The sequence below is a fragment of the Dermacentor albipictus genome, chromosome 4 (assembly GCF_038994185.2).
Source record: "Dermacentor albipictus isolate Rhodes 1998 colony chromosome 4, USDA_Dalb.pri_finalv2, whole genome shotgun sequence".
Lineage (NCBI taxonomy): Eukaryota > Metazoa > Arthropoda > Arachnida > Ixodida > Ixodidae > Dermacentor > Dermacentor albipictus.
The window spans coordinates 108,486,612-108,502,901 of NC_091824.1; the positions used below are offsets into that span (position 1 = coordinate 108,486,612).

Here is a 16,290-nt window from a genome sequence, read left to right on the forward strand (position 1 = left end):
GAGAGTCCCGAATATTTTTGGTATTGCCGTTGTAACTGAACACTTTTTCATACATACGGACATATTTAAATAGGTTTTTTCGTGCACAATCGATTGTTACCTTAATTACTTCATTAACTGGAATTCATTACTTGGTACAACTCGGTCACTGTCATTGTATATATTCCTTAATGTTCTAGCACAGTATAGCAAACTAGCCATCTTGAGAATATGATATTGCCGTTTAACCAAGTTTGTTTCGCTGTCTTGCAGTGTCGTGTTATTTAGCAGTCATTTTCTATTGTCCGGATTCAGTTACTTCGCATAATTGGGATTCCCCCTCTCTCTCTCTCTCTCTCTCTCTCTCTGTGTGTTTGTGTTTGTGTGTATGTGTTCTATTTATTGCCGAAATATCTATTTTTCGTCTAATTTTTAGCAATACCATCTACCCTAAATTTATTTGTAGTTCACACTTCCGTCTTTTTATCGCTGCACACTACGTCAGAAAACTGACGATTCAACAGGTCGTGAGCCACATAGCGGCGAGCTCTCTCCGTGCGGCGTAATCGTCAATTACACGGTTATAGCTTGTTCGCATAATATGTCCTACAAAAAACATAACCGTGCCAAGAACATAAGTCTGAAGGAACTTCCTGCGGTTAATGCTCTACCAGGGACGGCTGTTCGACGGCCGGCGATCCGCCACCCACAGAGGTTAACGATTACACCGCACACCTGTCCGACCACGCTAACAGCATTCCACGGAGCTTGGACTATAGGACGTTGCGCGCGAGCGCGCCCAAGCGCAGATCCGCCTGCGGCTTATCAGCCGTAACCAATATCCTCCAAGAGGCAAGAGACGCCGCGGTCCAGTCGCCCAACGGAGGACCGTAAATAAAGCGATGTTTCCTACACGGACGCAGCGCCCGAGAATGTAACCTTCTTTTTTTGTTTCCCGTTTGCGTCCGCCAATGCTTCCGCTGCCAACAACCACTCATATCCCCGACCGCAGCCTTCTCCTCTTAGGCGTAGTTTCTTGTCGCCCTTAACCCGTGCGCCAGCCACGCAGAATTACGCCGCCGCTCGGCGCGCGTTTCCGAGAGGATCTGCACGCTTGCGGGCTGGCTCTTTCCGGGAAGCGCCATGCAGCATCTACGGTGGCGGCGCTGTAATTCGGTGCAGCGCTGCGCACGTTACGGTTGAGCGTTGACTAACCGCGCTGAAAAGAGAGAACGCAGACGCGATAACTTGCGATCAGCGCGAATCACAGGTAGTGCAGGGTGAGCTGACGAAACGCATTAAAACGACCTCCTTCTCAAGCTTTACAAGTAATCACGTCCTACCGCCAAATAACTGACGTTCGTCCCCGCGAGGGTGGGCAGATACAATGGGGATGTCACGAAACTCTGTCGGCCGCGCATACGTCGTCTCGGAGACGAATCCGCCACCAGGTTACAAGAATTCGAAGACACCACTTGCAAGTCGGCGTGAATCTTTGAAAGCGCGGCTGCAACGGGGAAGTGGTTTAAGACTGATCGCGTTCTCGCAGTCTCCCCGTTAGCGTCTTTAATACTGCACAGAACTGGCGAGACGCGCAGCGTAACCGAGTGTCGGCTGCTCCGCGTGCATGTGCGTTGCTGCGCGCTGCCTGCGGCGGTGCTTGGAACGTCGGGGTTCACAGAGCGAGCCGCTCGCCACAGGGCACTCGGCAATGCGGCCCTCGTAGCGAGCGGCGACGCGGTATATTTATGTTTCGCGGCGCGAAAGCGCCGCAAAACCTGCACGCGATCACATAAGTCGCTCACCGCGATTTCGGTTAAACCGTCTTCACCCCCTCCCCGCATCCAAGGCCCCTATACTACAAGTATTCCCGGCTTCTTTCTTATGTACTGGATGCTGCTGCGTTGCCGGGACGCGGTGGCGGAAATAAGTTATGCGGGGATAAATTTCTCTAGCCGCGCGTTTATCCCCCTCTTCCTTTGCTTTTTCGTCCTCGGACACCCGCTCCCTTCGCCAACAACTTGCATCGCCTGTGCACGTGCCGTATACGCGCGAGTCCTGCTTGCTAGATACGCAATTCTCGTATTTGCGCAACGGCGGCTGGCTTTGCAGCCATGCAGGAAAGGATAGCGGCAGAGCTCTGCCAGCCTTTCCGTGAAGACAATGGGCCAGGACAGGACTTTTTTAGTACTCCTCGTGGCCTCTTCTTGAAGTTCGCTTGGCACGGTTCCGTGTTCTGGAAGCATTTTCTCGCTTTTGATTGCGCTTCGCGTGAGTGCTTCTCGACTGGTAAGGTGCTGAAGAGAAGTGCTGCCCATAAAGAATAGAACTGCGGAAAAGATAATCGACATGCACTGTTAAGTGTCTTTGCATGTCCAGTTTATTGCACTGCGCTGCCGTAGTGAAGCAAGAAAGAGAGAGAGAGAGAGAGAGAGAACGAAATAAATAAATAAATAAATAAAGAAAGAAAGAAAGAAAGAAAGAAAGAAAGAAAGAAAGAAAGAAAGAAAGAAAGAAAGAAAGAAAGAAAATGCAACAGATCCGACGAGTTGGAATCTATATAGGCGAAGCTTTATGTTAGTGCATAACTTAAGAGTAGAAAGACGAGCTCACGCACGCACGCGCGCGCACACACACACACGAACACCCAAGCGCGGGCGCACACCAATTATATGGAGCCTTTCGCTAAGCGTAGTTGCTGACTACTAGCGAGTATGACGGACGCCTTGAACGCATCATGGTGTCAGAGACAAGCATGCGAATACGTACGTAACGCAATTCGAATCGATTCTACCCGAGAGAAGTGTTTACTTCCTCATTACCGTGCAGCCGCGGATGCGCGAATGCGAGCTTTCTGGTTCTTTTTGTTTATCTCCCCCGCACGGCCGGCGCCCCTGCTGCAGCTGATGATGATGATTTACTGGCATCCTCTTTGAAACGAGGCGATGACAAATAGTCACCTAGCCTGCTTGATGTTCATCTAGCCTGCTCTGGTCTCCGCGTATGCGCGGAAATCAGAGTCATCTGGTGGTGGAGCGAGGAACCCAGCGGGGGAGGCCCTGCGCCTCCTCCGCTGCGATTGCTTGGCCTATTTGGCGACAGAACAGCCGCGCAGCTCCCACGGTCACGTAAATCCGGCGATGTTCGCAAACAAAAGCTTCGCTTCTAACAAAACAACAAATACTGATTTACCTTTCACAGCTTACCATGGAGTGACTCCTCCTTCGACTGCTCAAAAACGTGATCTAAGCGCAGTAAACTTACAGCCTATAGTAGCATTTTCGATATGCTGGAGAAAGTTAGCAGTTTTGAATAGCTAAGCAAACAAATTACTAATTGATTACTGTACTAATTAGGTGACAGCACAAATCGCATTTCAGTGTTTTTTTTTTCTTCAGGAAGTGTACTGGCCAGTGCCAGAAATAAAGGTGGAAAAAGTGTTTTTTTTTTTCTTGATGAGGAACTGCGTTTGGGCATTACAGGGTTGATTCCTAGCATGAAATAAGATTACGTAAAATCCGGGGGTCAATCTTTGTTGACTTAGGGCACAGGAGAAAGAAAGAAAGAAAGAAAGAAAGAAAGAAAGAAAGAAAGAAAGAAAGAAAGAAAGAAAGAAAGAAAGAAAGATGATGAAGAAAGAAGAATGATGATGACTGGTAGGTGGGCGGGTGCGGGCGGATGCATGGATGGATGCAATCAATGGCTGTCGAGTGCCTATTTTCGATCACTACTTGCAATCCCAGTGGAGAGTTCACACTTATAACGCTCCTACGGTAGTGCCTCCGGAATTACATTATATACTCTGTAGTCAGTATGTGAATGAATCAATGATCTGACTTGATATGCTGACTTAGTGTAATGCGTTAGCATTCGGATATATATACATATATTCAAAGTTTTAGAGAACATTAACAAATCGACTGTGGCAAATGGCTTCATTCTAATTCTCTTGAGCTGGGTTATTCAAAGATGCGGACATTGCTTGCACGAGAAATCGGAACACATAATCAATTAGTTGGCAGATATTATCTAATGAACTTCTTATTTTATTAGTTTACGGCACAAATTGCAATTATACAAAGCGTAGCCGGTGAGTCTAAGACATATCCATTCAGAAGGAATTTTGAGGATGGCATGGATTTCGAGACATGCGCCATCAAACTAGAGGTAAAAATACACTGTTGTTCCACACATATAAAATAAAGCTCTTTTTCGCATTGAAACAGAGCAACTGGAACACCATGTATTTTATCACACATATTGACAACGAATATCTCGGAACTGGTGTCATCCTGAAAATTATTTCCAGGCGGATACGCCTTGCAAACGCACCGACTATAATTCGTAAATTGCAATATGTGCCGTAGTCTAATTGAGATATAAATTAGTGCTTTTTTTCTTAATTAGTCGCATATGTGTTTCGATTTCCCGTGCACGTAAAGTTCGAATTTTTGAACAATCCAGCTCAAGGACTGGAATTGTGTTATCTGCCACAGGCGATTTTTTTAAAGTTTGCAACGCTTAAGAATTATTACCTGTTATATAGTGTAATAAAATCCCCATAAAGGAGGGGGTCAGGCAGGGAGATACGATCTCTCCAATGCTATTCACAGCGTGTTTACAGAAGGTATTCAGACACCTTGTTTGGGTAGAATTGGGGATAAGAGTTAATGGAGAATACCTTAGTAACTTGCGATTCGCTGATGATATTGCCTTGCTTAGTAACTCAGGAGACCAATTGCAATGCATGCTCACTGACCTGGAGAGGCAAAGCAGAAGAGTGGGTCTAAAAATTAATCTGCAGAAAACTAAAGTAATGTTTCGCAGTCTAGGAAGAGAACAGCAGTTCACGATAGGTAGCGAGGCACTGGAAGTGGTAAGGGAATACATCTACTTAGGGCAAATAGTGACCGCGGATCCGGATCATGAGAATGAAATAATCAGAAGAATAAGAATGGGCTGGGGTGCGTTTGGCAGGTATTCTCAGATCATGAACAGCAGGTTGCCATTATCCCTCAAGCGAAAAATGTATAATAGCTGTGTCTTTCCAGTACTCACCTACGGGGCAGAAACCTGGAGGCTTACGAAAAGGGTTCTACTTAAACTGAGGACGACGAAATTAGCTATGGAAAGAAGAATGATGGGTGTAACGTTAAAGATGGGGGGGGGGGGGGATAAGAATAGAGCAGATTGGGTGAAGGAACAAACGCGAGTTAATGACATCTTAGTTGAAATAAAGAAAAAGACATGGGCATGGGCAAGGCATCTAATGAGGAGGGAACATAACCGATGGTCATTAAGGGTTACGTACTGGATTCCAAGAGAAGGGAAGCGTAACAGGAGGCGGCAGAAAATTAGGTGGGTGGATGCGATTAAGAAGTTTGCAGGGACAACATGGCCACAATTAGCACATGACCGGGGTAGTTCGAGAAATATGGGAGAATCCTTTGCCCTGCAGTGGGCGTAGCCAGGTTGATGATGATGATGATGATGATGATGATGATGATGATGATGTAGTGTAACTGACGGTGGTCTGCTCCGGTCAACCGTCGGTTGCAGTTCGCTCCTCGAAGAGGCAAGATGTGTGTCGAGTGAGCTCCTGAACATCATCTTGCAATGTGGCGAACGCGGTTTAAATCATAGATCCGGGACGTCAGAGAGGTACGACGTAATGCTAACGCATTTCTCTCGCATTTACCGCTAAATAACCACTGACTTTTTTTGTTTTAAGATTACTAATCTCGATGTCAGTTTTAGCCTTTATATTATTGTTAATAGGTCACTTCTGTTTATTTTCTTCTATAATTTTTAGACTTTTCACAGTACATGTTTCTGTTCCCGCTTGCCCTGTGCATGGGCGCAGACTTAATCAAGACTGATCAATGGCTGTTTGTCTGCGTACACTGCAGTGTCTGTTTGATACTGAAATAAAGTTGATGACTGATTGATGGATGAAACGAGCTTAGCATTTCGGCTCGTAAGGTACGCTTCTCGTCTGATTCAAAAGCCCCAAGTTTTTTTGCAAATTGTGATGTAGATCTTAACGCGATCATCAACATGAACCCATTTGTGTGCGCTACATGACGAAGCCTTCTCCCAGCGATCTCTAATTACCCCTGTCTACATAAAGCAGTGATCACGTTAATGACAGGGGTAATGAGCGTGATAATTTTTCCATTAACCGGTATATTTAAATATTCACCATGAATGAGCTACTAGCACAGCACTGATAAACTTTCGCGCGATATAGCAGTTTGGCCACAGGACATAATGGGGAGAATCTTCGTCTGATTGTTCTTGTTGTTGCTTTCTCGCTTTTCTAACACGCATAATTTGTTTACACATCATATGAGAGTTCTCAGTACGTTTTGTATTTGCATATTATGGTGTTACGCTGAGATAAGAATCCCTTATAAAATGCATGACGCCAGTGCCACTAAAGATAGCAATTTGCGACGTGTACCGTGGGAGACGGGCTCCACCAGGCCAGCAGTCTGCAAGGACAACTGATAAAAGCGGCGCTGGACAGGAGATTAGAATCGGTCTTTCGGTGTTAGTCAAAACCTGATCGCCATTTAGAAAGAAGCTCATACTTTTGTTCCTGGTGGAAACGCGGTAACAAATGTAACGCAGAACGGAATTTTCTGACGAGACGCGGGAGAAATTTAAGCACTTTGGTGCCGCGTTGTGTACGACGTCAGGAATCCCGCGTATACATACAGTGAGGGTGTTTAGAACGGTAATTTCAGTGAATATGTATTCGCTTGAGCAAAAGTCTACAGACCAGGGATTCCGCGATAACGCGGATTTTCTTCTCCGCGCCTATGAACGTTGTACTTGAAATTGACTGACTGCTGTCCAAACTTGGCATTGAGAACTTTACAGCGCACTCGTCTATTTCAGTTTTGTGCTTCTGAATCACAAATTCAGTTTTATTGGCGGGCCTATGGCCCGTATACTTTTTCTGATGAGTTGCTTCTTCGCTCATATGCTCAGTATAAAAGAGGTATCGAAGTGAAAGAAGATGAAAAAAAAATGAAATGAGCCTCGTTGGGATATTACTCAACAAAACGGCGCTGCAGAGGTTTCGCGTTGTTGTTACCAAGCCCAACGGGGAATGCATCGATAATCGGATGTTCTATCATTCCGCCAACCAGTCCCTATGTTTTCGTTAGCGCATACACAGCGTGGTGAGTTACAACAACCCAACGAACGACCACGGGCCCGGTTATAAATGTCAACGATAGCAAATTTGAAATGAGTGCCAAGAACTCGATAAGAACGAGTATAAGGGATCAGCGCGTGCTTACCTTCATTAGAAAGCTTTAGCGGCGAATGTCTGGTTTACGGAACTCAATAGTACACCTATACCGTGAGCGTATTTAGCAGAACTGGTAGAACACTTTACGCGCTTACGCTTCAGGTGCAGACATTTTTATGTCGCGCAGAAGATTTTATTTCGTACGCGACAGCATTTACATGTGGCGGTCACCTTTCGTCCGAAGCAAGCAAGCCACAACCTGCTTCCGACGATTGCGTTATGCCGGTGAGAGTGTAGGAGAGTGCAGGCAAGCAGCGATTGCGCTTCTCCTCTCTCCATGGATGCGTTTACGTGCAGCACAACGTGAGAACCCCGTCTCGAACTACCAACCCTTTCCTTAGAGCTTTGAATGCGATTCGCCATCCCGAAGCGTCGCATTCGTGTAAGCGCCGCCATATGGGCCGCGCGAGAAAGGCGCGACGTGTCTCACCTGTAGTTGGCGTCAGCGGGCACGCGGCTCGTCCATCGCCTCAGCGCACATCCTTGACCCTGGCGAAGCTGAGCGGCGTGGTGAGGGCGGCCTCCGCGGTGAACGCCAGCGACTCCTTGGCGCTGCGAGGCCGCTCGCTCTCCGACAGGTCGCTCGACTCGTCGTTGGGGGGCGTCGCCGACTGCGGGGAAGGGTCGGTCAAGTTGTTACTGCCACGGCGCTAGGAGCGAAAGTTCTTCGACAGCTTGTATTGCAAATGTGTGCGTACTTATGGTTCCCGCTGGGGAAACTGAGTAACTGGATACCTATGATCACTTTCTTATCAATAGCTGGAATTTAGCACGGTGCGTTGTCGTTCCCGTGCCTATCCTTGTCCGTTTCCCAGCGTGACAGGCCAACGATCCCGAATTACTGACTTGATCATGTGCGTGCGTTTGTTTGCAAGGAAAGGACTAACTTATCAAATTCGATTGTTTTTAGTGGTTCGATCTAAAACTTTAACTGTACCAGTCGTAGAAACGCTTACGATATGAACAACTAAGCGGGTTTACGTGCTTGGTTATTTACGTATAATCGCGGCAAGGGTTAGCGGAAGCAGCGTTAAGGCCTTCCAGGCGTTTGTATAATATATAATACAACGCGTAACGCATGCTTCCGCTAACCCTTGCCGTAATTATCCGTTAATAACCAAGCACGTAAACCCGCTTGGTTGTTCATATCTTAAGCGTTTCTCTCTCTCTCTCTCTCTCTCTCTCTCTCTCTATATATATATATATATATATATATATATATATATATATATATATATATATATATATATATATCGTTTGTACGACAATGTATCTTTATCCGAGTATACGAAAGTGAACGTGTTGGTCGCTCGAGCAAAATCGAGAGGGTGTAGGAGGAGGAAAGAGAAAAGAAGAAGGCAGGGAGGTTAACCAGAATAACGTCCGGTTGGCTACCCTACACCGGGGGAATGGGAAAGGGGAAAGCAAAGATTACAGGGAGAGAGAGGAGGGAAGGTGGGTGTACGTTATTCAAGTAACTACTGGGTGTGAGGGAGCAGTTGAAAAGGACTTCGCAGTGTGAGTCGCTAAACTCAGTAACCTCTGGGAAAGGTTGTCTTGGAGTTCAAACAGAAATTTGAGCCCAGTTCTATCGCCACATCAAGGTGTTTGGATTGTTTGAGGAGGCTCCCGAAGTCGCGCTAGTGATCAGACGTAGCCGCAGCAAGGCAGCCCGCGTATAACCAACTGTCGAGACGTACACATGACGTACGAATACGGATACGAAGAACTTTATTAAAAGCATCCTCACACACGTGACTTATGCGAGCTTATTTTGCACATTGTGTGGCTGCGGAGGACGTAAGCCGCATGATTTATCGTCTGCAACGAATGCGGAGCTCTGCTCTAAGACACGTTTCTCCTACGAAGTACGTTACGAATCATGCTAACCGTCTAGTTCCTCCTTGGTGCCTTACAAAATAAGGAGAAAGAAAAACATAGGGCGCACCAGGAAGACAAGAGAGCGTTGTGCGGGCCAACGCGGTCAAACGCAGCGGTGCTTCAGTGTTGGCCTGTCGCGGCAGGTTGGAACCACCGGTGAGGGCTCTTCCATTTATTCTACAACTCGCCTGCCAGCATCCAAGATTCATAGTGTGTGTACAACCCTAGACCTTTGCGCGAGCAGCTTCAGAAATACCGCCACGTTTGCGCAGCGCCTCACAATGCACGCTCTAGCTGCCGTGTACTCTCTAGAAAAGTGTCTCCAGTAGGAAGTCACGTTCCTTAAGCAAATGCGGCATTTTATGTTTATCATCTACGTGTGAAAAGAACTGTGATGTCCAAGCAGTCAGTGTGTTCATTTGTTTTTACGCGCTTTTTTGTCCCCTCTCCGGGGTGGTCTGCCTTCTTCTGACTAATCTATTGTCAGCCTCGCAGGTGACAGTCGAATAGCTTCCATGACTCCGAAGGTTCAGTAAATACAGTGATTGTTGTGCCCAAACTATTTCTATTCCATGAGCAGCGTCTGTACTGAAAAGCTGCGCGCATACAACTGCACAATGTTTTTCTATGCTATGTAATACAGTTGCATCGCACAGGCAACTAGGAAACTGAACATAAAAAGAAACAAGTACCCAAGTGAAGACAAACAGTATACGGTGCCACAGAAGTATGTTGTATAGCCTATTTTTTATATATTTATTTTAAGAGATGCTGAGAGCTCCGTACCGACCATATAGGTCGACATTCACTGCTTGTATGGGTGAATTAGTCAGGATGAATAAGAAAATAATGAGCGACAAGGTACGTCACAAACAAACGCAAACAGTAATATAAAACAAGCCGGAGGATCACAGAAAGACGGATGCTTGACATGATCAGTAGTAGTGGAACGAAGGAGTATACCACTGAAGCAAACATTCTGACAAAGGCATTTGTCGTCGTCGTGGTTCGACACTTGTTCGACCACAGCTGGAGCAAATGCTCCTGCAAACGGACTTGGCTCTCTCGTGGTGACGACGTCAAACCCCTTTGTCGAAACGCTGGCTCATGCGACATTCCTTGTTCGACGACTGCTAGTCGTCATAATCATCGTGATAATTATCATCAGCTTATTTTTATGTCCCCTAAAAACAGCACGGCCTCTCTCAGTGACCTCCAATTACCACTACCTTGCGCTAGCTGGTTCCAACTTGCGCCTGCATATGTCTTAATTTCACCACCCTATACCTAATTTTCTGCCGTCCTCGGCTGAGCGTCTCTTTTCTTGACGCTCTCTGTGTAACGGTAATGGTCCACCGGTTATCTACCCTACGCATTACATGGCCTGCCCAGCTCCATTTTTTTTTTCTTAATGCCAACTAGAATATCGGCTATCCACGCGTTTGCTCTCTGATCCACGCCGCTCTCTTACTGTCTCTTAACGTATACGTTTAAAATTTTTCGTTCCATCGCTCTTTGCGCGGTCCTTCACTTGTCCTCGAGCTTCCTTGCTAACTTCAAGGTTACTGCCCCATATATATGTTAGCACAGGTAGAATGCAATGATTGTAATGGTAAACTCCCCTTCAGAATTTGGTAATGCCTGCCGTATGCACTCCAACCCATTCTTATTCTGTAAATTTCATACTCGTGGGCAGGGTCCCCTTGAGTAATTGACCTACATAAGCGCACTCTTGCACACATTCCAGACGCGTACTGGCGATCATGGATTCTGATTTCGTTGCTAGACTATTTAACATTACATTTGCCTTCTGCATATTAATCTTCAACCCAACTATTGCACTTTCACAGTTCAGATCCTCAGTCGCTTGCTAATCACGTATAGATTAATGCACACGCGCGCCTGCACTAAGCAATCCAGGCGCCGTCCAATCTCACCAGAGGTGGCTGCGGCGGTGCTGTCCTGGTGGTCATGAGGGCCACGGGCCGGAAGACGCCGCCGAACACGGGTCCCGCCGCCGCCAAGTCGGCCGCCAGTTCGGGACTGCGCGACGAGGGGCAGCCGGAGCTCATGGACGCTGCTGCCTGTATTAACGAAGTGAAAAAAAAAAGAGTTTACAATGGACGCTCCGCAAAACTGCATGTACATGTGGGGTGCGTTCGCAACTGCGAGAAGGCGCGTTTTGAGAAAACTGCTTAATTCTAGTACTCAAAGGCAAGTACATGGTTTTACTCGGACAAGCCTGGTGGTGTTTCGCGAGCAAGGAAGGCGCTCTTAACCTCCTTAAAGGGTACTGGATTCGACAAAGCTTTATAATTACTTCTTAATGTGCGTCCTCGTGCATGTTTGTGCGTGTGTACAATCTATGAATGCGTCATTTCATTCGTCATACTCGTCATCTGGGGTAGCACGCTAGGCGTCAGAGGCAAACATCTCCGGCATTCATTAAAGAGTGGTTTTTCTCTCTCAACGACTTGTATTAACTTCAAACCATAAAAAGAATATGCTCGTTGGAGCTACAGCTTAACTATCTTAGCATACAAGTTTTAGGAAGGCGCCACCGCCCTTAAAGATGAGACGATTATTTAGACTTTCCACATGCCTCCAACGACTGTTTTGAGATTTAATAAATTAAATGAGCGCAGAAAGAAAAATCATGGACAAGACAAGGCAACGAACAGCGCAAAGGCTCTCTAACGGCTTATGTATTTCAGGAAAAAGTAAAAGAACAGTTCAAATAAAAGAAACATTTAAAAAGAAAAGAAAGGGAGCTAATCTTTTATCATATTGTTGCGAACTTAGCTCTTCCAGCAACCTATTCTCTCCCTTCCTCAAGGGAGAGAAAGAGAGAAACCTACAGATGGGCAGGGAGGTCCGCCTGAGCTAAACGTTCCTCATTACTGCTACTTTGCAATGCAAATGGGGGACGGGGAAGAAAACGAAGGATGAATGATGGTGATACAAGAAAATTTTATAGATGTATCAATAACGGAACCTACTTCCATGTTTTTTTGTTTTGATCACCCCTGGTAACGTTTGTTTTCGCACATGTGCAGGCCGTACGCTACCCTTACACTTACTGTGGCTAACCTCCCTGAATTTCCTACCCTTTTGTATCTCTCTCTCTCTCTTTCTTGGATCTTCCTGAAGTACATCAGTTGTTAGACGTACAAAGGCCTACCGTTCGTTACGCGAGTTAACTTACGGAGGAGCTGTGGCTTCTATGACGCTAGTGTTGTTTCGACCCGTAGGGCTCGTGTTATAACTAACTACTTTGGCTGCCACAAAATTTATCTAGCTCGTTTTCTGAATACGCCAGCTTGACGCTCCTATCTAACGGTCGCATCTGTCACCAGGTGTCTCGCCTTAGCCATCGCCGCAGAACGTTTTCGACGGCAACAGAGCCGACTTCGAGAGCGCTCGTGCAGACCTGGGCGGCCAGTAGGTGCGGCGCGTACACGGCTGCGGCAGCGGCGGCCACGGCGGCCGCTCCTCCGGTGGCGGCAGCACCGCCGGTTCCCACCGGTCCCGACGACGTGGCTCCCACGGGTGGAGACCCGCTGGCCACCGGGTACGAGTAGCAGCCCGACGAGCGGTACGGGTACGCGGGCTGCGGGTGGTAGTACGGGTACGGCGGGTACGGCAGCCCGCCCAGAGCCTGGTACATGAGTGCCGGCGACGGCAGGTTCTGCAGGAACCACGAGGAGGGCAAGCCTCCGTACAGGAGCGCCGCCTCGCTCAGGCCGAGCTTCTGCAGGTCCAGGGGGCTCCCTGCACAAGTGAATCACGGGTACGCTCGCTTTGGGGGGTTGCCTCGTTGCGAGAAAGAAAGACACAAACTTTTTTTAAAGTTTTCATTCTGTTTCGACATGCACCGAACGAAAAGGAGCTGTCTACTGAAACATCTGTAGGACTAGGCTCAAGGACCCGCAAGGCAGCAAGTCAGGTAGTCAGTCGGTCAGTTAGTAGGTCAACGAGCCAATCAGTAGGTCGATCAATCGATCAATCAGTCTGATGTCCTTATTACAATTCATTATCAGAAGAGTGACTACATGCAAAAGCGCGAGCATTGCGTTATTTTAGCATGAGTCGGGGTTGACAAAAGCAAAAGGGCACTTACATGCAACTGGTGCGATCGAAGCAAAGAAAACGTGCGTTAGAAGAACCGCTGAAAGAAGCATGCGCGAAAGAAGAAAGCGGGATAAAAGGAAACAAAATAAATTTTTCCTCTTAGAGGCATTTCTTCGGTGGCCAGGCAGTCGAATCGTCAGAAAAAAAAAGTAAAGAAAAGAAAAAAGAACGCACGCATCGGTGCTTGACGACAACTTTACACTATACCGCGCGACTGGCTGTGCGAGACTTGAAAAACAAGTGCTCCGTTAGTTCCTTCGTTGACGCAACAAAAGGAAGCGCCATCCTGCATATACGCGCAGGAACCGCAGGCTTCGAAAAACAAGATGCTGCGTATAGGGTCGCGAACTGGGTTTCCCCGCCTCGTGGAGGAAGGAAAGAAGGAGACTGCTCACAATGGCACTGTGTGCGCGGGTGTACAGCGGGAAACCTTCGTCGTCGCGCCGCCGGACGTTTCCTATAACGCCAGACGCAAAGACAAACAGAGAATTAACGGCCGCATTGTTCCGCCGCACTCGTTTCTCGATTGCGTCCGTCTCTCGCACGCCCACCATGCGCTAAGCCTTCGCGTCGTCGTACGCTCCAATTTGCGCGCCTGCCAGCCATCGAGCCAGTGTTCTTGTTAAACACAACCTCGGCGGCACCTCGAACCCTTTCCCGTCCCCGTGTCCCCCTCTGCAGAGCCAGATGCTCTCCCACGGGGACAACTCCCCACTCCTCCGTCATCACTGTCTGGCCTCGTTTCTTATTGAGTTTAATCTTGCATAGTGCGCGGCGCTCCCGCATCGATAAGTGATGAGAGAGAGCCTCGCGCCGTTGTACTCTCGTCTCACGGGCGCAGTGCGACGCCGAGCTTGACAGCTCTCGGAAAGTTGTCTCGCAGACTGGTCCTCGCGATATTGCGGATTTTTTTTTTTTCCGGAGCGAATTCTCTCGCTCTTCGTGTAGAAGTTGCCGCGGCTGAGTTCCGCACGCCCTGGCCGATGACCGGCACAGATTTTGTGAATGGAACGTGGATACGCTTAGCAGCACACTGCCGCGGGCCAAACGAGGCTCAATGTTTTCTGTAGAAGATGCAGGCGCATCATGTCAACACAGGTGCGCATAATTATGCGCAGACCTGCTGCGGTTATAGCACTAAAGATTGGGCGTCGAAGTAGACTACGGGTAGGCGGCACCTTGCGACCGTCTCTCTCGAAGCAATGAACCGCGGACAAAGAATGCTTGACAACAAAGGACGCTAGCTTTGAGAACAAACACAAACATGACACAAGCGATAAACGTCAGTTCTCGCCAAGTATAGATTAAGCCCGTACCGAACCGTGACCGCTTTCCAGACGCAATGGTCATATAGCCACCGTGTTTTGGACGCCATATATTGCGAAATTGAAGCCAAGAAGTATAGAGAGGTCATTCATGGTGAGCAGAAATCCCAAGGCTAGCTCCACTTTCGATGTATCTGCTTGCATGTCCCCCTAATATGCTAAATATGCGTTGGCGTTCCAGTCAAGATCGTCCCTACTGCCTGAAGCACGCTTCTGGGAGCACTGAACTGGAATGCCAAAGCAGTTACGAATCTTTTTTAAGGCCGGATATCTCCAAAGTGGTGCTAGTGCTCCTGAAGCCAGCTTCTAACGTCTTTCGCGTAGTTAGATTGTTCGCGATAAGGCGTAGTGACCCTTCCAATGGCAGTTGCCAGCCTGATTTCTCTTTCCTGTCTGGGTATATATGTTTTCAAAACAAAGTATAATATTAATAGGAATAACAATTACGGCTTCTGTTGCGCAGAGACGTCCTCGGCAGGACTGCGGGCGTCGCAATATAGCACACGCGCATATGAAATATAGTTCGTGAAATATCGATGCGTGCGTAATTAATTGCCAGAGAAGTTTTGAGAATAACTGGACCTGTGAAACGTTCCCATCTGCGCAAACAGTGTAAAACGTCGCTCACCATAAAAGGGCGAAGCAAATACTGAGATTGCAAGGTTTAGCGCCGCTTTAGCTTCTCAGACTGTGTTCTATCTATACGCGCGTCCGATTAGCGCGGACGCGACATACGCAAAGGCGCCAAAATTTCTGGCACCTTTAAGAGCTTTAAAACGCTGTGTAGCGCGTATACAGTGACGCCACACGGACATCACTATAAGCTGCCCATAACAACCCACACCTGTGAACTTAGATCACTTTCAGGTTTGAGCACTGATATTGTTTTGCGCTCTGAGATCTACGATAAAAGGTATACGCTGTGAATGTTTCGTGAAACTTGTTTTCGGGCTGCCATTCTCGAAATTGTGTGGAATAATCTAGTCATAAACGTAATATTTGGTATGAGTAACTTTAGCGATTGAATAGTGTAGCAATATAAACTGCATATACGGCATGGATAAGCCTATGTACCGTATACATATACCTAAAGATATGCGGCGCCCCATGCGGCTATGCGGCGACGGCGAGGGAGAGAATTCGCGTGGAGTGCTATCTATAATTGATATTGCAATGAAATCGGCCTGAATGACAGGGAATAACGTTACCTTTTCAGCTTTGGATCGGGAGCGTTTTCACTTTCCGGTGACCCGGACGCTATGGCGGTTTGAATCTTGCCGAAACCAACGTTGAGTTGCATGCGCTGACTGTAACAACTTACACAACTTACTCTCATACAAGTTTGTGCTTATGCTTTGTGCACAAGCAGGACCAGAAAAGCGAGACAGGTCTAGCCCCCCCCCCCCCCCCCCCCCCCCCCGTCAGACACACACTCCACCCCTTTGATGCTGCGTTAGATCCGCCGCTCGCTCTGTATCTAGTTAAGCAACTTACAATGTAACGCTATGAATTTAGCTAAGGGCATGTTAGCGCACATATATATGTGCACATATCGAGCTTCAAGAGGATTTGATTTTGGAATAGTTGATACATGGAATTTAGAACCAGAATAACGAATACCAACGAAGGGGAAGAATAGAGATCTGGCTAGAC

At 47.5% G+C, this 16,290-nt stretch overlaps 2 protein-coding genes across 12 annotated transcripts in view; one reads left to right on the forward strand and one right to left on the reverse strand.

Annotated features, from left to right (window-relative positions):
* The window catches only part of LOC139059245 (uncharacterized), a 349,734-nt gene that overhangs the window by 29,179 nt on the left and 304,265 nt on the right, over positions 1-16,290 (forward strand). The gene's annotated exons all lie outside the window — the stretch shown is intronic.
* LOC139059243 (doublesex- and mab-3-related transcription factor 1-like) overlaps positions 1-16,290 on the reverse strand; it is a 220,123-nt gene that overhangs the window by 20,182 nt on the left and 183,651 nt on the right. For both annotated transcript variants that reach the window (XM_070537394.1, XM_070537395.1), the window contains exons 2-4: positions 12,612-12,952; positions 11,119-11,265; positions 7,731-7,911 (exon numbers count right to left, since the gene is read on the reverse strand). In XM_070537394.1, coding sequence (XP_070393495.1) covers positions 7,771-7,911; positions 11,119-11,265; positions 12,612-12,952 — 629 coding nt within the window. In that variant the 3' untranslated portion in view covers positions 7,731-7,770. The remainder of the gene's footprint in view (positions 1-7,730; positions 7,912-11,118; positions 11,266-12,611; positions 12,953-16,290) is intronic.